The 21,782-nt window shown below is 45.0% G+C and overlaps 5 protein-coding genes across 6 annotated transcripts; 1 reads left to right on the top strand and 4 right to left on the bottom strand.

Annotated features, from left to right (window-relative positions):
* Positions 1-423: 423 nt before the first annotated feature.
* On the bottom strand, positions 424-12,678 carry LOC136188002 (uncharacterized). 2 transcript variants are annotated; one of them, XM_065975712.1, is made up of 9 exons: positions 12,537-12,678; positions 12,406-12,480; positions 2,634-2,837; positions 2,558-2,581; positions 2,433-2,510; positions 2,312-2,380; positions 2,225-2,253; positions 1,713-2,177; positions 424-1,659 (listed from the first exon to the last, which is right to left on the bottom strand). In XM_065975712.1, the coding sequence occupies exons 3-9, from the start codon at positions 2,830-2,832 to the stop codon at positions 838-840; spliced, it is 1,686 nt and encodes a 561-aa protein (XP_065831784.1). In that variant the 5' UTR covers positions 2,833-2,837; positions 12,406-12,480; positions 12,537-12,678; the 3' UTR covers positions 424-837. The 2 variants fall into 2 exon arrangements, with proteins under 2 accessions (XP_065831784.1, XP_065831785.1); XM_065975713.1 differs by lacking the exons at positions 12,406-12,480; positions 12,537-12,678 and adding an exon at positions 3,649-3,745 and having other exon boundaries at positions 425-1,659.
* LOC136187993 (uncharacterized) lies at positions 7,494-9,333 on the bottom strand. The gene is made up of 5 exons (XM_065975703.1): positions 9,214-9,333; positions 8,160-9,164; positions 7,829-8,098; positions 7,702-7,772; positions 7,494-7,644 (listed from the first exon to the last, which is right to left on the bottom strand). Exons 2-5 carry the CDS (start codon positions 9,160-9,162, stop codon positions 7,615-7,617), a joined length of 1,374 nt encoding a protein of 457 aa, XP_065831775.1. The 5' UTR covers positions 9,163-9,164; positions 9,214-9,333; the 3' UTR covers positions 7,494-7,614.
* Positions 11,231-12,517, bottom strand: LOC136188443 (dynein beta chain, ciliary-like). The gene is made up of 5 exons (XM_065976178.1): positions 12,481-12,517; positions 12,031-12,089; positions 11,901-11,929; positions 11,766-11,853; positions 11,231-11,674 (listed from the first exon to the last, which is right to left on the bottom strand). Exons 1-5 carry the CDS (start codon positions 12,515-12,517, stop codon positions 11,231-11,233), a joined length of 657 nt encoding a protein of 218 aa, XP_065832250.1.
* Positions 12,679-13,278: 600 nt separating the features above from the next.
* Positions 13,279-15,719, bottom strand: LOC136188003 (uncharacterized). The gene is made up of 6 exons (XM_065975714.1): positions 15,662-15,719; positions 15,375-15,405; positions 15,013-15,059; positions 14,891-14,958; positions 14,793-14,838; positions 13,279-14,738 (listed from the first exon to the last, which is right to left on the bottom strand). The coding sequence occupies exons 3-6, from the start codon at positions 15,030-15,032 to the stop codon at positions 13,472-13,474; spliced, it is 1,401 nt and encodes a 466-aa protein (XP_065831786.1). The 5' UTR covers positions 15,033-15,059; positions 15,375-15,405; positions 15,662-15,719; the 3' UTR covers positions 13,279-13,471.
* A 1,158-nt stretch (positions 15,720-16,877) lies between these two features.
* On the top strand, positions 16,878-19,669 carry LOC136188578 (uncharacterized). Its single transcript, XM_065976309.1, has 11 exons — positions 16,878-17,309; positions 17,359-17,500; positions 17,559-17,621; positions 17,726-17,809; positions 17,864-17,920; positions 17,969-18,216; positions 18,272-18,795; positions 18,843-18,986; positions 19,042-19,117; positions 19,227-19,335; positions 19,394-19,669. Exons 1-10 carry the CDS (start codon positions 16,923-16,925, stop codon positions 19,233-19,235), a joined length of 1,734 nt encoding a protein of 577 aa, XP_065832381.1. The 5' UTR covers positions 16,878-16,922; the 3' UTR covers positions 19,236-19,335; positions 19,394-19,669.
* Positions 19,670-21,782: the final 2,113 nt, after the last annotated feature.

Below are 21,782 nucleotides of genomic sequence, written 5' to 3'. Positions count from 1 at the left end.
AGTAAAGGACCGCCTCTTTTTAACCGGACGTTCCATGCGTTCCATTACAATTATCGAAGCAACTTCTTGGGGAATAGATAGAGAATACTTTGAAGTATTCTTCGAGGGTTAGTTACTTTTTTCACACTCAAGAGTCTTGTGCCACTGAGGCTCAAAGTGGGCCTATAGCGCGCTAGTTTAGGACCTCCTCTTGTTAGACCGGAAATTCCATGCGTTCCTTTGCGAGAACAGAACCACTTCTCGGCCAATAGATAGAACATACTTAAAAATATTTTTTGAGCGTTAGCTATTTTTTTAACGCTGAAACCCCCGCTACCCCCATTACCACCTTAAAGCTAGATTTAGAAATGGATTCCTATACTTATGGTCCATAGATGTCCACGTGATATGATTCCTTTGACGTTTTGGTGAGACTTTGTGACATGTTTGCAGGAGCCAGAGGGGGAAGTTTGTATCTTTTCTGCCGCCTTCCTGGGAGAAGGAAGCTGACTGTATTTAAAATTTATTTGAAGGCAAATCAATTAATTATAGATTCTAATTAAATATTGCCTTTTTGTATTCGCTTGAAAGAAATCCACAATTTTTAGGCACAAACTGTTCTTTGGCTAAAATAATTTTCTGCACTCAGAAACTCCATCCTTATCAGGGCAATTTTTGTCTCATGATTTGGCAGGGTGAGTAGTCGACAGCAAAGGACCTATAAGTCTATTTGCTTAGTAGTACTGTATTTCTACGGTTTAGACGCGAAAGTGTTTGAGACAATAGAGTAGAGTACGCTCACGAGCGCTACAACTCTAAAATGATAAGTAGACAGTATAATAGCAGAGCAATTGACATTCATAGCCGAGACAAGTGCTTCTCCAGGAAGAAGCAATCGTGCTCCTTACGTATGCGCTGATCAAACGCTGCTCCTTTTGGCCAATCGATTCCGTCGTTGAGAGGTACAGGATAGTAAACTGAGGCTTCTTTTCCCGACCAATCAAAGTCAATGAGCTTCACCTCGCCATCGTTGTTAACTAGTATGTTGGGAGATCGAAAGTCACCATGAACATATGCGTTTCTGTGAATGCACTCGAGGGCATTCTTTAGATTTTCTTTTACTGCAGCCGGCTTCTGCACTGTTTGATCATCAAGGGCACTTTTGAGGGTACGGAAGCCGTCGTCCTTGGCCATGACTAGCATCCAAACCGAATGTTCAGGAAGAAACTGACAGGAGTAGAGAGCAGGAGCAAAGTCATTGTCAGCGCAAAGCTTATGCACTTCCTTTCCGTAGCGACCAACGAATTTGACAATACGGCCTTCTTCTACAGAACCAGTAGTTGCAGTAGCGCTGAAGACGTTGTCACGAATGTGCTCCGTGAAGGTAAGCGGAAACTTTCGTCCTTCGTCGTCTTCGTATTCAGCAATGAGAGGAAACTTCTGACGAGCCGGTTCCACGCGTTTTTGTTTAAGTTCCTCAAGCATTCCCTTTAGCCAACAAACCATGGCTTTCGCCACTTCTGCATTCGTTAGCGAGAAGTGTGCCAAGTGCGAACATGCAATTCCTACTTCGCCTTTCTTTTCTCTATGCTGGGGTTGAAGGGTAACTGTCCCATAAATATCGACCTCAAACTCGCGCCATGCCAAGACGAGAGAAGGAGGTAATAACCAGACCTTACCCTACAGAGAGACGCAGACGGTAAATTTACTCTCACTCATTGATCATAAATTACCTCCGCAACAATCGGATCACCTGCATTCTTCACATAAGCCACTCCTTGAATACGAGGATCACCCTGGCCAACGGCTATTTTGCACTCCAGAAATGCATGAAAAAGCCAATCTTTGATGCTCTTCTCAAGGAACTTGACAGCACCATCAACAGCATAAGATTGCACTTTGACCTGCTCGCTTATTTCAATGTCGCCAGATAAGAGAAGCTTCACAATTGATAGATTAAGTTTCATCTCCTCTTTGACTATTTTTCCCTTCTTGTCTTTGTATTGACAATTTGAGTAAAATAGGAGCCTTTGAAAGTGACGCGAAAATGAATCGTCAACTTCTTCTCTGGCCGATATCTCTGGAGGCATATACGTTTTGAAGACGTCGCAGAAGAGAGATGCAGGAATTCGCATTTCTGTTCCAGCAAACCTGGCTCGAGCAAAGTTGTTAGTTGCTATAGTCGAAGGCCACTTCGACTACACACAAAAATAAAATAGAATGCCAAAAACAAAAACCAGCTCACTATTGAAAGCATGTCAACGTACTTCTCTTCTATAGAAACGTCAAAGATTGTTTACAAAATCGGCCATAGCAATATCAGGTACATTACTTCCTGACTTCAGAGTGGCGGTCAATTCACGCAATTCTTGCTGCTCGATTTCAGTCAGGAATTCTGCAGCTAAGTAACGAGTTACTCAAACGGTGATAAAATAGGAATGAAAAATGATAACCTAATTTAGGCTTTAATTCATTGAATTTCGCCATATTACTTTCATAGTGATGAATAACTCTTCCCATCGCTGACGCTTCTGTACAGAAGGTCATGCGTGGCATGCACAATTACAGCATTCTATACCTGATACAGTCAGTACTGAGGCACCTAGAAAACAAGACGCGCTACTAATAAAACTTTCCAATAAGACAATACTCACTTGTCTGGGATAGATCCACATCTCGAAGTAGCTCTGTCACCTCAGCAACATCCTTTGCCAATTCCACTGCGTGCATTCGTTTCTTCAATTCTTCGTTTTCTTTTGCGAATTTTTTGTTTTCTTTTTCTAATATTTCGTTTTTTTCTTTTTCTTTCTCTAATCTTTCGATTCTTTTCAGTAATTCTTCCATTTTTTCCATTTTTCCTAATAGAGAGTTTTAGGGAGGTGGAGCTTTTGACGCATGTTGACGGATAAATCGGTGAAGGGTTTGCGGTTATTTCAGTTTGCGGGAGCTTGAAAAAAAGACCCCGCTAGAGCGGAGATCCGTCTGTCTACAATGCGGGATAAATTGTGACCTCGCCCACGCAACGAAGGACGAGCGTTCTTAGAAAGAGTCTCTAAATCTCTTTCTGAGCTAGTTGTTATTTTTATAAACAAATTCTCCGTTTAAAATTAGGCCAACATCACAATTTTTGTCATTTTTCCGAGAAATCAATGAGCAAAAAATTCATTTTCGCATCTCAAGCGAAAACGTAGCGAATTTATTACGTCATAACACTACTAGATGCGAAAACAATAGCTTCTGTTTGGGGTGAGAAAGGGCTAATTACGCGAGAATGAGAGGAACGCCCACATTCGTTTAGCCTCCTAAGAGCTAAGTTGCGCTTTAAGCGCTCGATAACCTAGTCTAGCTACATCTACAGAAGCTTTCGAGCTACTGCCGAAGAAGCGAAACTAAAGATTCGAGGCAGGAGAGCTCATCTAAAATGGCGGCGGTCACATGCTTGTGACGTCATTGTAGACAGACGGAAAGGAGGAAGAGAAACGAGGAACTGCTGCTCGCGAGAGAAGGGACCACGAAAATAGAAAAGAAGCAGGAAGCTTGCGGGAAGAAAAAAGAAGACGCGAGAGAAGATCAAGAAAGGGTGCCCGGGAGAGGAGGAGAGGCTTGCGGACGAAAGAGAGCCCGCCCTGCTGTGAACGCGGTGGCAGTTACGATTCCCGAAAAACTCACCGAGACGATTTTGAGGCGTTGACGAGGACGAGAAACGGGCGGCTACGAGTCCAGTTACGACTTACGAGTCCGCGCTCGAAGGGGGAGATCCGGGAGATCGCGTTGGTGCCACAGCGGGAGAAGCTAGTTCAAGTTCGCCGTTTCCTGTCGTAAAACCGGATCGTTATCCACAACTGGAATACGTGAATGTGATTAATAGCAGAGTTTTCGAAGCCAAAGAGCGCAAAGACGGGCCTGTGAACTGCATTGTCAAATTCTTGTCTATCAAGTACCCAGAAGAAGTGCATCAGCATTGCTATGAAAACGGCATTGCTCCTAAGTTTGACGTGGAAGAGGCTGACGGATACACTATTGTTGTCATGGAGAAAGTTGAAGAGGCTATGAATTTCGACGAATACATCAAAGCTGTGGCTGCACACTCATCAAGCTGCGCGCCTTACCAACGTGTCATCGAAAGTATGGAAAGAGCTCTGCACGTTCTTCACAGCAAGGGCTATGTCCACGGAGATTTTCGAGGCCCCAACATTCTTGTCTGCTCCAGCGGTTCTGTTAAATTTGTTGATTTTGATTGGTCGGGCAAACAAGACGAGACGAAGTATGAGCAGTTGGGCAATTGCTATGTGTGGCCTTGTTTTAAAAACAGTGAGCTTTCCAAGTGCCATGATCTCTACTTTCTAGCCGGATACAAGAGAAAAATTCGCGAGGCCGCTACTGGACTTCCTAAATAGGAACATATTCACTCTTTTGTTCTTCTGTTTTTTGGCATACTGATTTACGATTGATATGAACGGCCTCATTGATGTCTTCTCTATAGTTGAAGTTCACGTAACCCTCCTATATCTAAATAAAAAAACTCGTAGCAGCCGTAAAGTAAGAAAGGAAAAAAGACATCGATTAATTGATTAATTAATCCCTAAAGAGTCCCCGTAGTCTAAAATATAAGACTGAAACACTGTAAATAAAGCCACCCCTCATCCACATACCTTCCCATTCTTACAGGTTCATCCCCTACCAAAGACAAAATGACCAAAGCCACAAAACGCGTAGGTTATATATTAAACACTTATCTGATCCCTTGAAACACACAGTCCCAATTTCACCTTTCATTGACAGAAAAACGGTTCTATAAAACAACAAACAAACTAAGTAAAAAAACACATACCGGTACCCAAACATTCACCTTTATATGCAGTCGATAACCGCGCCCTTCATAGCTCTCGTTCTGGATTCCTATACGTAGAACTAATCTAAAGACAACTTTGGAAGTGAGTCATTCAATTAATAAATAGCCTCCGGTGGCTTCTCCATTGGGTCTTGCATATCATTCCTTTGACGTTTAGGTGAGACTTTGTGACACGTTTGAAAGGAGGTTGAATAAAGAGCCCAGACAATGTTCTTTTGGACTAGAGTAGCAATGTTGCAGGATTTTAATTGGAGTCTTCACTTCAAGTGGGACACGTTTTCGACTCGTTTTAATTAAGGCCAGCAGAACCGATCCCTTAGCACATATACCCTAACCCTTAATTAAGGCAGTAGTGTAAATCAAACTCTCTCTGATATAATGCTGACCACGCCCATCCAATAAAAACCAATATAATGGAGCCGACCACCAGAGTTGTACGGGTGGAGCCCGTATAACGGCGGAGGGAGGCTCTCTCAAACGTGATCTTAGGGCCGGAAGTGTCTGTCTGTCTGTCTGTCTGTCTGTATGTCTGTTCGTCACGCTCGGTATTGTGACGTAACTTAAAAAACCCTTTTTTCGTACAGCGCATGCGCGACATGGGGCCCAAAACGGTGACCCGAAAAAGGCGATTTACGGCGCGAATAAAGCGTTTTTTCTTTCATAATCGGAAAAAATGCGTAGAAACCCTTATTTCCAATTGATCTGTGCTATTTTCCGTGTTATAAATGCGCTGAGAAACCGAAACGACAGTTTTGATTGTCACGCTCTGACGTCACAATCAAAAGTATCCAGTCACATGTACAGTATATGGGTGGGTATGTACGCGTGTACGGGTAACAGGAAATATGACCCGTACACATGCATAGGTCCTCCTCAAATACAGAGCACATTATCAAATACAGTGCAGTACGTGCCAGCATAAATGGCCAAACGGGACTTTTAGTAGCGCGCGAGGAATTCAGAGCGTAGTTTACATTTGGCGTAGTTTTGACGTTTGATCGTCACATCAAGGATTTCCAATGAAGTCTAGCATTTCTATTTACGTCTATTTTGTAAGAAAACGGTTTTGATTTCACCGCAGACAACGTTTCTATACGTTTTGCTAAGAACACAGAAAAGTTCGTTTTTTTCCAGTTTCAAACAACATATGACGGCTTTCATAAACTCATCTATCACTTTATACCATTTTCTAAAACTTCATTATCTTTGATTTTCAATACAGTAATTCGGTGGAAAGAAACGGATGTCACGTGACGTAAATAGAAATGCATTTTTTTCCGTTAGGGATCAAGTTAGAAAGAAACTCACTCTATAAATGGCTTCTCACGTGCATTGTTTAGAAATTTATTATCGGCGAATTTGAAAATGTTCTTTCCTTTACAAAATTAGCGCGCGCTAAACTTGCAAAAAATTTAAATCTTTGGGAGTACGTCCCACAAAAGTCAAACTGACATCCCTGTTTAAAATAGGCATTAGAGTGATTTTCGTTGACACACAGTGACACTGTATGTCTTGCAGCGAGTGATCTACAGTGATCTTAGCGCGCGTTTTGTGGCCATTTATGCTGGCACGCACTGTACTGTACGTCAGAAAAGCGCCTAATTAGGAAAACACAGCAATCATGCAAGTACTGTATTTACAGTATGTAGGTAGGACTGAGCTGTACTAGTAGTAGCTAACGGCTGTAATGACAACGTGAATATGTGACAGCATAAAAACTATGACGTCACACTATGTTATGCACTCGCGTACGGTAAGCGATGGGAGGCTCTGCATGATGGCAACACGGTGAACACCGGGCCATCATTCTCTAGTATAATAACTGTTGTGATAGAAAGTTTTTCGTCGGCCATGTATTCGCTCAAAATATTCCCGCCTTCTTTGCCGCCCACGGTCTCCAATCCGCCGCCACGCCCATCTGCCACGCCTAAAGGGAAAAAAGCGGGTTTTTCGAGGAAAACGAAATGCTCCCGTCGTCGCACCGGCATATCGTATCCGCCTGCACTTTCAACAGCTGTCGGGACACGGCTTTCTAGCCAAAGGTGGCGTTTTAGTCTTTTTATCCTTCCACAATCTTTGTACGTGTGATGACGATTTTCAGCGCATTTCCTTGCCTGAACGACTTGACTGGATGATCGTTGCACGCTTCTGCTGCCATTGCGTACGTCTTTCGTTCGCGATCGTAGTCGCGACGAATCGGCGCCCTACAAAAGAGGACTGCTTTTTTTTCAATGAATCTTCGCGTCCCGGATCTACCCGACGTTCCCGTCCCGGATAATCCCCACACGAGCCGTGCTCGACTCCCTGCTCGCCTCTACACTCCTCCCTGCTCCTCGTCGCTTTAAGTAAGAGTGTTATTTGACCGTCGCTATTTTTGCCGTGCGTTCGACTTTGACAAGCGATGACTATTTTCTCGCGAACACGCAACGAACGTCGCTACACTGTTTCATCCTCCGGAAAGGACGAGTAGACTAGTCGACGGCGGCGCTTTGATGACCTTCGGCAACTAGCGAATTGCGCTTATGCGCTAAAGGCGTTTGTCGTTTCCCGAAAGGGGTCCCTTAAATTACGTGACTCGCGAAACTCAACGACTACTCTACTCCAAGTAACTTGGAGTAGAGTAGCTCTTTTTTCTGGTGCTGCGGGCGTGTACGTAGCCTGTACGAGCCAAAAAAGAGCAAAAAGCGCGCGTTAGCACGCGTGGGACCGACCACACAACTGACCACACACACACACAACGCGCAAAACGATCAGTATTGAGTAACGCTGCTGAAAGTTGAATATCACGACGTTGCTTCAAGCGGGGGGCGATTCTAAAAGGGCACAAATTCAAATTCAAATTTAAAAGACGTTCACGTGGTAACTCTTACTTTGATCACATGACCAATAGTCTTGCCAGGCTCCGTGCGAAGGCGCAGTCTCTCCACATCGCTCTTCTCACCTAATCTCGCGCAGACTATATCAATTTATGATGATATAGGTCAGACTTGGCATTACCTTTGAGTAAGTCTCCGATGTAAGGATCAGTCAATGATTCTGCGGACGGCTTCAGTTTGTGATACTTCTTGATATCAACATCTTGATGACAGAAAGTGAGAAGTATTCCAAGTTGGCGCCAATCCAACATTTCATTTGTCACTTGTGATGCGACGAGGCCTGTCACTTCGTACATTGCACCGGCTTTAGTGTACTTAGGTGACATTAGACATTGACTTGGACTTGATCGATCAAGATCTATTAAAACCGCGTAATACTCTCCCGTGTCATCTATTTGACCCAAACACCAAGTTTAGTTAGACTCTTTAATGTGCCATTTCACATTTCTAACCTTCTTTTTCTTTGAAAACGATGTTTTCCATGCGCACGTCGCAATGCGCATATTTCAGAAGGTTGTGCATCGATGACAGAGCTTCTGAAACACTCTTGGCATAGTCATGAAAGCATTCTCGAACTTCTTCCTTTGACATAGGGTAGGCGGGCAAACGTGGATACCTGAAGAAGGCCTTGTCAGAGATGCGGAAACGCTTCGGATCTGGAAACAGGAATTGACAGTCAGAAACGTCTATTTCCTCTGAGAATTCTCTTAGGTCACGAATTGTTTTTTCCTCAACCACCGAAAAGATGTACTTGAATACCCAATCCTTATCAGCAACAATAATCGACGTTAGAGATGGCCACTGTTCTAATGACGTTTTTAGCTTTTTGGGAACCGGTGGATTGGCGGTTTTAGAAAAGGCGGCTGCAATTTTCGTGTTGAGGAAGGTAATCGACCCTTCTGATAGTGGAATGCCAAACAGCAAAGGTGGCTTTTCAGCACCTAAATGACGCCGAAGATCGTCAATTTGCTTCTTCAAGTGCTTCTTCGTGTTTGCCTTGTATTCGTCAAGTTTCAGTGGCTTAAAAGTCACTTCAAATGCTAATTCTTCATCCAGCCACTTGATATCAACGCGGGTTACGCAACCATTGACTTCCTTCTCAGGGCATTGGTGACGTTTGGAAGGCTTCGCATAAAGGTAACCACTCCACTTCTTGAAAGTCGTGCTGATATTGCGCAGGAGACGAAGGTGATCAAAAACATACAGGTACGTTTGCCTGATTGCATTCTCGAATTTGCAGGGAGACTGCAATTCTATGACCATAACCGGCACCTCACAATATATGACAACAAAGTCAGGCTTTGATTTTGCAGATGCACATATAGCAGGAAGATTGCGTAAGCCAGGAATTTCTCCTTCTTTTTTGACGGTAAGTCCAACTTCATTATGGTCTACGTCAGTGTTCTCTGTGACGGTAAGATCTTGTCCAAACTCACGTCCAAATTCTTTAATCATTTCTTCAATTTCAGAATAAATTTTCTCTTTGGAAATAGCGTACAAACGTACTTGTGTAGGAGAATACAATCTGACGAACGGAGTAGCGGATGTCGATTGTACGCAACTTCGGGGGGCGATCGGCACAGCACGACACACAAAGAAGCGCAAAGAGCACACCGCTTAGGAGAATACGGGATAGTCTGTATACTTGCGCTTGACGTCACAAAGTCCACGTACCCGTATTTCCGCAAGATAAAGGCGTTGAGTAACCAGTCTTATCTGTTTGCTAGAAAGAGTATAACCCCTCTAGTAGCTTTGCATTTATCCTATATAAGAGTCTCTTTCAGGCACTCGTTAATTTCACTGCAATTGAAACCGTCTCCAGTCCAACCAGAGTTGCACTGGCATTCATACGAGCCCTCGACATTTAGGCATTCTGCTTCGTCATCGCACTTATCCGTCTTCTCCGCGCATTCATCGATATCGATACAGTTGATCCCATTTCCAGTCCATCCTTCATCACAACAGCATTCGTAACTGCCAATCATATTCGTACAACCAGACCGCGTAAAGCAATCGTTGCCGTCCGGCGAACTGCATTCGTCTACGTCGCGACAATCGATACCGTCGCCCATATATCCTCTCTTACATTTGCACTCATACGATCCTACCGTATTGATACAGTCTGCATGCCGCCGTCACATGGCACGGTCTATTGACTTGACATTCGTTTACGTCCACACGACGACCTCCCTTCTTGGTGTATCCCAGCCGACAGTCACAGCGGAAAGATCCCACGGTGTTGATGCAATTTGCATGATTAGGGCAAACGTCTTGATTCCCGTTGCACTCGTTAATATCATCGCAAGAGAGTCCGTCGTCCTCATATCCAGATAAACATTCGCATTCGTACGAGCCGACTCTGTTTGTGCACCGGGCATTTACATCACAATCGCCCGCTTTCCGTCATTCGCGGCTCATTCGTCAACGTCGCGGCATGATTTTCCGTTTCCGCTATAACCATCTCTGCACGTGCACTGCACGTGCACTGATAGGAACCCTCGCTATTTGCGCAATCTGCCACAACCGTGTCCTCCTCCTTCTTGACACTCGTTCACGTCAGTACAAGTGAACCCATTTCCTGTCCAACCAGAATTGCACTTGCACTCGGACGGCAATCCGATTCGATTTACGCATTTGGCATTTTTGTCGCAGGTAACGGTTCCGAGCAGACAATGGTCAATGTCAACGCAATGAATTCCGTTTCCAGTCCCGCCACTTTTACAAGTGCACTCATACGATCCCGCCGTATAAGTAGCATTAGGACCGCAAATTGTAGTATTCACGCATTCGTCTTGATCAAAACACCCACCATCGAATCCAAAACGGCTAAGTGTAAACCAGCCTTTGTCGCACTCGCATCTATCTGTACGATCCAACCGTGTTCGCGCAACGTTGCCCTTCGTTATGACAATTATGGTTTTCCGGCATTGCGCATTCGTTAAAATCTGAGACCCAACGCGTCAGACGATTAGAATCTACTCACGTATATCTGACGTACCGGTGAGGCCTTCGTCAGAAACACGAGAAAACTTGTGACCAATCTCTAAGGAGAAACAGAGGAGAAATATTTCTTCTGCTGCCGCCGAATCGATTGCATTTCTAATATAATAAAAATAGCATTAATATATTGATTTCCATGGAGCATTTAATTAAGCCAACGCTGCTCCGCCTTCCTAAATTAGATATATCACCTGGAGTCAAATGGAAGGCAATGGAGGAGAGAGGCAATGACCCAACGCCGTTTTCGTCGGCTTGCCGTCGGAATCCTCTTTGAACTTCAAACGAGCCATATTGTCGAAAAGTTTCGCCAGATGGCGAGCGACTTCTGTACGGAAATTTCACTTTGAGAGAATGTCAAGCAGATCGACTGACGAAACGAAATAGAAAATAGGGGGTATAGAAAATAGGGGGTATAGAAAATCGAAATCGACGCGTCCCAAGCGCGCATCTCCTCGTCGAGAGCGCGAATGTCCTTGACGAATTTCTTCAAATCGATGTCCATCGTTTCGACGTTGACCTGTCGTCACAGCGTCGTCTTCCACTCCTCGATCGAACTGTGAACCAATTCGACGACGTCCCACAGTTGCTTCAGTTGACCGACTTCGCGTCGACGGCACGCTTTCAGTTGCCCATAGTCGGGCGTGTTTACCTCGAACAGCGACGCCGATTCGTGTAGGGCGCCCATTTCGCGTTCGAGCGCGGCGACTTTGACGTGCAGCCGATCGAGACGCGCGTACGCGTTCGACGAATTGTACTCAAGCGGCGCGGTTCGTCGAAAGAGCTCTCGGAACTCGTGCTGCTTCACGTCGAACGACGAGCACTTCTTTCGAATGATCGCCACTTCGTTCGCTTGGAGTGGCGCGACGACTTGCTTCGCTGTCGCCGCCACTTTTTTCAGGTTCGTCCATCGATCGGGCAGCTCTTCGAGGAGCGTGTGCACCTGGTCGGACATCTCCTGTTCGTACGTCTTCAGAAGATCGATCGTTTGCTTGAGCGGTTCGAATATATTGTCTGTGTTCGGTGAGCGATCTTTGACGGCCATCAAAATGCCCGATAACGGCAACGAGACCGTCGTAGTCGCCGTCTTCGACCTCTTTGGCCAATCCCGCATCGACTCGCATGATGAAAGCAGCCAGGTCGTCGAGACTATAAAAAATTAAAAATTAAAAATAGGCATTCAAATTAAATTATACCTGCTTGTGACGTGTTGAGCAAGGTGGTTCTTAAAAAAACAAAAATTGCTAAGCTCAGTGCATGATTCCACCCACAATAATGACCCCCTTACTTGAACGAATGGTGGTAAAGCTCTTCGAGCTTACCTACCCTTTCTCCTCCCATGATCGCCTCGAAACTCTTTTTTCCCAACAACACAACATAAAAGTCTAAATCGGGGCAAAAACCCACCTTAATTACGACAAAAACACGCCTAAAGACACATGAAACCCAAAATAGGACTGAAAGGCCTCGAAAAACACAGCGATCGCCGGTACGAAAAATTCCCGTGCGCAACGGAGCCTCAGAACATGTTCAGAACTCGATCGCGCAACGATAAAACGCCCGTCTAAACGCAACAGGACCCATTCGAACGACAGCGAACGCTCGCCAAGGGCGCGCATCGACTAAGAAATCCTTCGCACGCGTACAGGGGCCCCAGAACCGCTCGCGCAACAATCGTCATCCCCTAAAAGCGTCTCTTACCCGTGTAGAAAGGTCATTCGACCTTCGATGTCGCGGCGTTCCTCCGTTATCCCGTCAAACGACGAACGAAAATACCTGTGCAACCCGGATGCACCAAAACCAAGACATACATGTATGATGGTATGACATACATGTATGACCTCCTGCGCTGGTATGACCTCCTGCGCTGAAATGCTCTCCTCCCGCTCATTCCAACAAACTCATAGGTACACACAGGCGAAACCATACACGAGCCGCCCAAAACCGCGAAAACGTCAGTTTGTATAGAGGCATGAATGAACGGTCCGCTAGATCTCCTAGCCACTATACCTATGTTAATTTCCCCACATGACCCTCACGAAACGAACGAATCACCCTTTCACCGTACCGCATAACTTCTGCGCAGAATCGGCTGCCGCGCAATTCAAAATTACGGATCAGGACAAAGGAATTCTCCCCAGCAACCATATATTTTTTACTCCTAATTAGTTTTCAAAGTAGAATTCATCAGTTTTGTTGCCATGGCAACAAAATTAAAAAATTTCATTTTTCTTAGTGTCGTTCTTCTTACCTTTCGATTCCTTTTGAACTGAAACGATCGTTACCTAGAGATCCTGCCTAGAGTGACAAAATACCAGAATTTGTTCCGGGATCGAGAATCTAAGCTAATATGTACGATAGAAAGGCCGATGTCGTCTGAAATACTTCTTGGGATCGTATTCGGCTCTTACATCCATCTTCTTCTGCCGACGGACCTTTCCTTTGAAGCCTCCAGTAATACTCCTGTGAATACGAAAAGGAAAGGGAAAGCTATTCCAGATGTGGTTGTCGAATTTATCGAGGTCCACGTGATCTTTGTCTGCGAGATAAAGTCTATTTGAGCAGTAAAGGGGGTCCATGGATCCGCCACTGAAATGCTGCCAAGCTTCTGACAACCCCTCCCCTCTCTAGAAAGACGTACAAAACCAACATAGAACGTTTAGCTAGCCCACGTAACCAACAAATACCGAGCGTCCGAGACAACAACCGACATACACATGTACTGACATCGAATCAGGCCTTAGTTCACGAGCGCCTCTCGTCGTAGTCACTTCAATTTTGGCGCAATGACTTTATTGAAGAGGTAGGTGTCGTGATCAGGGTGCAGAGGACACTTCTGCTTGGCCCGACGCACCCGCGGGTGCCACTCGTCGGACTCGCGCAAGAAGGGAGAATAGCGCCCTTCCTCACCCGTTTTCCCTGAAAAATCAAAATCGACGAGAAATGGGGTGTGATCAGAGGTGTGCACAAGCACGTTTCGAAGATGCAAATCGCCATGAACCATACTATTCGAGTGCAGTGTGTCCAGAATTGACTTGAGCTGATCATAGAGCTTCTTCTTTTCAACTGACGTCGCAGCGGCAGCAAATTCTGTAATAGGCGTATTTGGGACAAACTCCATGAAGATCATTTTCACGGAACGGCGGGAACGCCCTTTGATTTTGGAAGGAACAATTTCAGAATGAATGAAGCGCGGAGCAAAATTCTTCTCGCTGCAAAAGTCCTGAACCTCTTTGCCGTACTGACGTTTGGAAAGTATGAATTTGGCGACGATGTGCTCACCGTTTTCTTTGACAACTTCAAACGTAGCGTTTCGAATGTGACGAACAAACGTGATTTTGCCAACGGTTTTTGTCGTAAGAGGACGAGGCAATGAAATTTTGTCGTCCAACTCGACGGACGACAAACGTGGAATTGCAGCGGCCAGCCAGGCAAGAAACTTAGCAAAAGATTCCTCTAGATCGTCATCTCTTAAATTGAGTGACGGAAAGACTTTCGCCGTTGCCAACTTTTCGTCATCTGTCCCGAAATAGACAGGGCACACACCAAATACTTCAACGTCCATTGATTGATGAATTGCAACTGCAATCACAGGAGAGGCGTAACCGGGTAATACAGCATATCGCACTGCACCGAGAGCTTGTGCTACTGGGCTACCGCTCCCAGTATAACATTTGGCTTCACAGACCACTTTCGCACTATCGAACGCACATACGGCCACATCTGCGTACGCCTTTACCGTGCCCTCTTGATTTGTCAGCTCTTCTTCGGTATGGACTTCAACAACAGACGAATCCAGAACCTTTCTGAGGGCAGAAGCAAAATAATTTCTTAATACTTTTTCTTTCATATCCCAAGCTTCCGCTTCAGCAAACCGCTTAGCAGCTTCTCGACACTTCCCGTCAACCTCAACAGTGGCACTTAGCGAGATCAAAGAATCGAAGACTTGGTGACAAAGCGTTGACGGAACGATTGTAATTCGTCGCTGATGAAACGTTGAAGACATTTCTATGTTTCTTGCTAATTTGCTAGGTCTAGACATACAAGATCAAACATTGCACTAAATTTACATCACAAGGAGAGATTACGCCGGATCACTGCTGTCGCTCTCGTTTTTGTGAGAGCGCTTGTATGCTGCAGCATACAACACGTCACGTGATGAACAAATAGAAACATGCCCGCTTACTTCTTTTCTCCTTCTCCTTCTTCTCCAATCTGTTCAATAGAGCGTCGGCTATCTTGTCCACTGTAGACCTGAAGACTTCATTGTTAAACCATTTTAGGAAAGGTAGCTATCATGAAACTCACTGCTCTTCCGTGCTTGTCATGGCGCAGAACAAATTAGGGAGATAATTCTGACAACAGAAAGAAAAATTTGTTTTTAGCGAAAGAAATACTGTACGACTGCATAGAAGTTCTGCCGAAGTTGACAGTGGTACGTTAATGTAATTGTTGATTGTTCTCGTCTCAACGGAAACATAAATATTGAGGTCACTGTCAGCGGGATGATGAAAAGGAGGCGAGCTAGTACAACTATTTCGAACTAGAAAGCAGGCACAACTTCAGCACAACTTCAAAGGAATTGCAGTGAAGGAGACGAAAGAGCTTGGCTCTAGCGCGCTAGAGAAACCTCACTGACGTCACCCACACGCGAAACCCAAATGATTCACCGCTCGATGGGATCCCGCTCAACTCCTAAAGCTACAAATAAGACCCTTTAATTAATGTGCGGAGCGTTAACGTAGTTTGGTTCCGGGGTTCCCCAGTACACGAACTGCGAGTCTTGCCCAAGCCACGGAACGCAGCGAAACGCTTCGAAACGCTTCGAAACGTTTCGAAAACACTATTCCGCGTCGAATCGAAACGATTCGATCGTACTTTGACCCAATCGCGCGAAATCGTTCGTTTCATGCCCTTTATGATGTTTAAAAAGGCTATCAAATGTTCGAAAACTAACCTATCAATGGTTCGTGACGAGCGCAAAGGTCGAAAGCGACGAAAACTTGCTCGTATGGGCCGCTCGTTAGGCAGGACGGAGTTTCAAATGCGCATGTACGAGTACTAGTGCGTAACAATGGGCGGAGAGCCAATGACGTAGCCCTTTTCGCGCACGCGCCTTAAATCAGCCAATGAAGTAAACATTTATCGTTCTATCGAGACCCCGTGAAAGAAAAATGGCTCGGCTAAGATGAGTTCGAATTGGCTAAGCTTGAGATTTGGCAGATCGAAGCTTCAATGAATAAGCTTTGATTTTAGCCCTGACATATTTTTAGTTGAGGGGGACGTCATTCGAGAAAAAGCGGTTTGAAAGTTTTAGGACCGCTGAACGCACTAGGAACCGCACGTTTTCTCTATAAATAGCTTCAAAAATTTAAAAAATCGTAGGGATTTGTAAATGCGCTCGAAAATGGGCTGAATCGTGCCTCAATCGCGCCTAACGACCCACGATGTTTCGAATTTTGCCGAAATATGTTAGGTAAAAACAGCGTCTTTTTAGCTTCAAAGCCAAAGAATACTGCCTTTTATTTATACTACTGGCGTTTTCGGAAAGCTCGGCGACAAAAATGGGAAGTTGTAGACGATACTATTTGTACGAGGGTCCCCGCCCGATGCGCTTTCGTTTCAGTGAAGCAATGCCATATTTGAGCATTTTCGCCAAAGAAAATGCGCTTGCCAGAGGCTAGATAAGGTAAATTCAGCGCTTTCGGAGAACATTCGAAGGCGGGGAGTAACCCTAACTACGACGCATGCGTGTTTGAAACTCCGTCCTGCCCGTATGTTAGCCGGCAGGACGGACTTCCAAACGCGCATGCTCTAAGAACAATCGAGTATTGGCCAATAGCAGCCGATCCATGTTACAACTCGCGTTCGACGACGCCCCTTTGAAAGAAAGGGGCGTCGGCTAAGGTGAGTTCGAGCGGGCTAAGCTCGAACTCCCACAAAATGAACACTTCTATGCATTAGCTTTCATATAGGCTTCACGCGTTTTTTTTTCGAGGGTACGCGTTTTGAGAAAAACGGGTTCGAAAATTATCGGTACGCGATCTTCAGCTGTCGAACTGAGAAACGCTAGAAATAAATGAAAAAATTCAAATTTCGCGCCTGCCAACGGTCGAAAACTGCGTAAATAGCAGCTGAAACCGATCACACTGCGCATTTTTGCTCGTATCTCGCTCGCTTGCTCGATATTTTCTCGCTCGCTCGCTCGATCTCTCGCTATGGCTCAAAACAACACTTACTCGTGCTTTTACGACCTTCCGCTAACTCGCTCTCGCTCTCGCCGTGCTTGTTTCGGACGGATCACGTCTTTTTCAGGACGAAAAGCTCGAGAACGCGGCTTCTTCGACGACGTCACCCTATGCGTTGAACACGCCCGGGTTGCCCTCGATAAATCCTCGAAGTGCTGCGTACTTTTTGATTCTTCTAGGTGTGATGGAAGTCTGCGGACGTGTTCTGAGAGGCTACTGCCCGTTCTCGACGATATTAGCGGCATCCCGGCGGCGTTCATCTGTCGACGTCACCACGACTCCATTGACTCACTACCGGAAGTTTCAACACACCCCCTGTATCGACCTCCACCAAAGCGGCAATCTGGAACGATTCAGGTCTGTGGCATACCTATTCATTTTTAGCTCATTTTAAGTACAAATCCAGACTGATACCGAAAGTTCATCTGAAACCGCTGAGCTGCCGTGCGTTCAGGACCAGTTGTCAGCTGCGTGCCTCCAAGTACAGCAGCTGCTGTTTGAGAAAGAACAGCTGGCTCTAGAGGCGGCTGCAGAGAACGCACTTTCAGGTCAGAAAAAATCATGTATTTTGTACTCGAGGCATCTAATAAATACTATTTTATATAGAAACAACTAGCCTGCAGCTCAATGACGCCCGCTGTGATATAAAACGACTTGAAGCAGAAAACGGTATAACAAAAATTATTGCATATAACGTTAGTGCATGCATATGCACTAACTATATATGCAGTAGAAATAAATTATTTGCGGCTGTAAGCTAATTTTCACATTAGCTGTGCTTCGAAGTCAGATTGCTTCATCTGCTGCTATTAACAGCAGTTTGACAGCAGAACTACATGCCACGAAGGCAGACAGAGGTAAAGACATTAATAATTAATTATGTCGCATAAATTGAAGCAAAAGTGATCTAGATGAAAAGACTCGTCAAATCCAACGCTTGAAAGAAGAAAGTGAACGAATAAAAACCGGTAAACTTTGTTTGATTGTCTTTCTCCGTTCTTCACTGCACCCATTAGAGTCGTTCCTTGGCTTAGTCAAATCATTCCAGGAAGCTTTTCGTCAGCACGTACCTAAAGAAGGAAAACTCAACAGTGCAACGGAAATGGAAGCCTTTTGCGAAGAGCATTCCCCTGGATTGTTCAGCCTCCTTGAAAAAGCAATTACAAGCGACTATTCGCTTCAGATAGACTCCGAGAGACGAGCAGCTCTCCGGCAATCTCGAGTTGTTGGAGAGTTGCATCGCCTGGCGTATCTCGGCAACCAGGTATACCGAAAAATAAATGATTGTTAAAATGAAAATATTATTGATTTATTGGCAGCTTAATACAACCTTTGTAAACGACGTTGGTCTTCATTTGTCCCTATCTGGTTGCTCTGAAGCTGCTCTGGAATTCGGAAGGAGGCTTGGATTCTGTGGTCACCCTAAGACCATAAGAAGATTTCGAAGATCCCTAGCAGATGATAATAGGCGTCTTGTCAACGCTCGCTTGAAAACGGCCTTGGACAATGACCATCTAGCACTGCTTGTTGTGGACGACTTTCATAGTATCCACTCAGTGCAACGTCCAACATCGTCAGAAACGTCTCGGGCGTTCCACTTTGCTACAGCAATAACTGATATCCATTCAACTATACCCGGTCTTACTGTGCAAGGCAATGCTTCTGCTATCCATTATTGTCCTTCGGAAAATTTCCCAAGAGGGGGGATAGCAATCGCTCATGTCCGAGAACATTTTCTTGAAAATCTTCCTGACCTCATGGCAAGCACGTGGCTGTCAGTATTGCCATCGTCATTTAGGCATCTAAACACAAGGGACATACAGTCATCGCTTGAAGACCAAAGGTTTTAAAACTGTTCAGGTTAAGAATTTGATTTGACTTCTTGTTCAGGTGCTATGTGACTCCTTCTCAGAGGGAGCTCGATAGCCTCAAAAGCTGCTGCTTGCTGAGCGAAACTGAGCAAAATCTCAAAAGTCTAGGTGACTACAAGGCGGCTGTAGAAAATGCTATCGATTTATACCCAGCATTAAAAAGGTATTACAGAATAGAACTAAATCAATAAATTAAAATGTTTATAGAGGATTTATAGGTACCTAGACAATAAGGTGATGCCATCTCTGGGAGACTATCCAACTTTCTATTTCCTAAAAAAGATGGTAGCTCAGGTAAGCTAAAGCAAACATTTAAATAATTTTTTACATGCTTGTAACTAATTAATTAAACCCGCATAATTTAATAACTATAATAAAAAGATCTGACAGCGTCTTACTTTAGTGCAAATAAGAAGCTTCAATCCTTTCTCTTTTGCCAATGCTGGGTCCGTTCCATATTTATATCAATAGCATGGAAAATCTGATAAGCCTTTATCACCCTATATTTTCCGGTAAACCAATCATTAGCAAGGTAGAATATTGTAGAATTTAATGTGTCTCATAATATAGCACTTTATAAACATCTTTTTGGCGAAAGAAAAATACTTCCTCGCAAACCGCAATTTCACAGGATGACAACACTCATTGCATCTCTATTTGGCGGTTGGTTGATGGTGCGAGAGGATGTCATCGGTGTTTTCGGTATTTGCAAGGATATTGAGTACCTTTTACTGAGGTACTTGCTCGACGACCTGGTGCCTCTTGTTTTCTACTTCTACGCCACAATACACAAAGGATCGCGCTATGAATTGTGGCAGAAAGCTACATTACGGCTGGCTATAATGTTTATCGCGGACAACAGAGGCACAACTACAATAAGGCTATGCTAGCGACATTGAGTGATCATCTTTATACCATGAAATGATCATACCTGAATACAAGAGCACCTTCTCGTCGTATATGAATATTTTTTCGGAAAAAAAGGTGGAAACCTTTCACTCGTTGTTGCGAATGCAATGTCCTTCTTGGACATCTGCAGAACAGATAACTGAAATCGCCAACGTCCTAGGCGCCAGCAGCTTCGATCACGAATTCACCTTAAATTTTCTGTCGGAACATCCTAAAAAGAGTCACAAGCACAATGTGGAATTGTTAGCAGGAAGAGCTGCTGAATTTCTTACTAACAAACTGATCAAGCTTTATAATCAGCCTGGGCAGTCAAAAGAAACAACTGGCAGTCGGCAACGACGAAGGAACTTTCAGTTAAATACGTTCAGCTGCACTTTAGACCAGCGAAGTCTTCCTCTCGGCTTCTCGACGCCAAAATTGCCTAATGCAGATCTCCTTTGTGACTTGGAAAGTTGCACTTCGGAAAACGAAGACGTCATTCTACTTAGCTGCGGGCACTCTCTCCATTCGACATGCACAAAGGATGAATCATGCGTCTACTGCCAGCCGTTTTTGCTCGACTCTATAAAGAAACTCTCTGAAGCCTTCAACAAGAGCATCGCAAAAGACCATCATGATGCAGATGAAGGCCACGTCCAGGAAGAGGACGACGATGGAGAGGAAGACTTCGAAGACAGAGAGGAAGACTGGTATACTACGACGGAGTTCCAGCAGCATCTAAAGGCATCCTTCAGAAATCTTCCGCCTTCTGCAGTGAGACCGGAATACATTACAGAAAGAAAAACGCCGCGAAACTGTACTCTGTGATCACAGCTATGCTGGCAATTAGAGCAGTGACGAGTACAAGCGACGTAAGGGCTTTCCACGAAAGAAATTCTACATCAAACGGCTAAGAAAAATCCACAAGCCACGTGGGAATTAAGCCCGGCTTTTTTAAAAGCCGAAAATCAAAGCAAAGAAAGAAGGCCCTTTTTATCATTTAGAGTGCTTCTTTCGCTTAAACAGTCAACTTCACAGGTAAGTATGACCGCAATGGCAATACACTATAGTGTATGCAGTGCACGCGACAGCGCGATTTTGCCATTGTGATGCAAGTTTCGTTCGAGAGGGTTCCGCTCTAAATCCGCCCATGACCTAGTGATTAATAACTTATCTTCTCGTTTTTATCAAAGAAAACAGTCGAAATCCTTCGCTAGAGGGCCAAATCGGCTCGATTTAGGAACATTCTACGCCGCGTAAAAGCCCTAGCGACGGAGCATGCGCGTTTGGAAGTCCGTCCTGCCATGTTAGCCTGTAGTCAGGTCACCTGACCCTTGCACGTGACCGTGGCATAGGGTCAGGCCAAACGGGAGGGGGGATGCACCCCGCACTGTGGAGTGCGGCCCAATCACAGGCCGAGTTGTCTGTGACGTAGGGACCAATTAGCTGTTCTAACCGTTTACGCCCTCGAATGTTTTTATACGAGTAGCGATGAGTGATCAAGGTCGATCGCACGCTTATGCCACCCAATCGTACGCGATCGTAAGCGAAAATGTGACGATCGTACGCGAAAGAAAGCAATGTAGTACGCGAAAACGACGAACTCCTCAGCTGCGGAGCTCGTCGCTTCTGCGTACGATCACCTAGACCGCGCCTAGACTTTCCAATTCTCCCCTAGTTGTCTCGCTTTTGGGATCTCGAAGCTACAGTATGACGTAGAGCGTCTCTAATAACTTAATTCGTTTAGTGCGTACCGCATGCAACACTTGGACCATGCGCGTTTGGCCAGACCCTTCCTCCCGAGCGAAGGGTGTGGCCTCCAGACTAGTTAGCCTGGGGATCCCAGACTCTTCCTAGCCAAGTTAGTATATTATCGGTAAACATAAATGAAGGGGTGGGTTAGACAGAACGGGTAAGGGCAGACTATTACGACCAACGAAAATATAAAAGAGGGAAGGGGTATGTGTGAGACGAAGTTAGATGCAGTTAGTGAAGGTCACTGCCAAAGCACCGAATATCGGTGTTGGCGGGAAGTGACGAGGCGCGGGTCGCCGAGCATGGAAAGATGGCC

The sequence above is a fragment of the Oscarella lobularis genome, chromosome 6, assembly GCF_947507565.1.
Source record: "Oscarella lobularis chromosome 6, ooOscLobu1.1, whole genome shotgun sequence".
Taxonomy (NCBI): domain Eukaryota; kingdom Metazoa; phylum Porifera; class Homoscleromorpha; order Homosclerophorida; family Oscarellidae; genus Oscarella; species Oscarella lobularis.
This window is presented reverse-complemented; position numbering and strand designations above follow the sequence as displayed.

What these genes read in the sequence shown, in the direction of transcription:
- LOC136188578 (XM_065976309.1), top strand. Translation starts at nt 16,923, where the DNA reads ATGGCTCAAAACAACACTTACTCGTGCTTTTACGACCTTCCGCTAACT. An exon ending in ACGACTTGAAGCAGAAAACG is followed by an intron (nt 17,622 to 17,725) that starts GTATAACAAAAA and finishes TTTTCACATTAG; the next exon opens with CTGTGCTTCGAAGTCAGATT. An exon ending in TGCCACGAAGGCAGACAGAG is followed by an intron (nt 17,810 to 17,863) that starts GTAAAGACATTA and finishes AAAGTGATCTAG; the next exon opens with ATGAAAAGACTCGTCAAATC.
- LOC136187993 (XM_065975703.1), bottom strand. Translation starts at nt 9,162, where the DNA reads ATGATTAAAGAATTTGGACGTGAGTTTGGACAAGATCTTACCGTCACA. An exon ending in CGTTTTCAAAGAAAAAGAAG is followed by an intron (nt 8,099 to 8,159) that starts GTTAGAAATGTG and finishes TGGGTCAAATAG; the next exon opens with ATGACACGGGAGAGTATTAC. An exon ending in CATCGGAGACTTACTCAAAG is followed by an intron (nt 7,773 to 7,828) that starts GTAATGCCAAGT and finishes GCGCGAGATTAG; the next exon opens with GTGAGAAGAGCGATGTGGAG.
- LOC136188002 (XM_065975712.1), bottom strand. Translation starts at nt 2,832, where the DNA reads ATGGAAAAAATGGAAGAATTACTGAAAAGAATCGAAAGATTAGAGAAA. An exon ending in TGTGGATCTATCCCAGACAA is followed by an intron (nt 2,582 to 2,633) that starts GTGAGTATTGTC and finishes CTTGTTTTCTAG; the next exon opens with GTGCCTCAGTACTGACTGTA. An exon ending in GTGATCCGATTGTTGCGGAG is followed by an intron (nt 1,660 to 1,712) that starts GTAATTTATGAT and finishes GTCTCTCTGTAG; the next exon opens with GGTAAGGTCTGGTTATTACC.
- LOC136188003 (XM_065975714.1), bottom strand. Translation starts at nt 15,032, where the DNA reads ATGACAAGCACGGAAGAGCA. An exon ending in GAAGGAGAAGGAGAAAAGAA is followed by an intron (nt 14,839 to 14,890) that starts GTAAGCGGGCAT and finishes TGTATGCTGCAG; the next exon opens with CATACAAGCGCTCTCACAAA. An exon ending in AGCGACAGCAGTGATCCGGC is followed by an intron (nt 14,739 to 14,792) that starts GTAATCTCTCCT and finishes TTGTATGTCTAG; the next exon opens with ACCTAGCAAATTAGCAAGAA.
- LOC136188443 (XM_065976178.1), bottom strand. Translation starts at nt 12,517, where the DNA reads ATGTATGTCTTGGTTTTGGTGCATCCGGGTTGCACAG. An exon ending in GGTGCATCCGGGTTGCACAG is followed by an intron (nt 12,090 to 12,480) that starts GTATTTTCGTTC and finishes GCCCCGATTTAG; the next exon opens with ACTTTTATGTTGTGTTGTTG. An exon ending in ACTACGACGGTCTCGTTGCC is followed by an intron (nt 11,675 to 11,765) that starts GTTATCGGGCAT and finishes GATCTTCTGAAG; the next exon opens with ACGTACGAACAGGAGATGTC.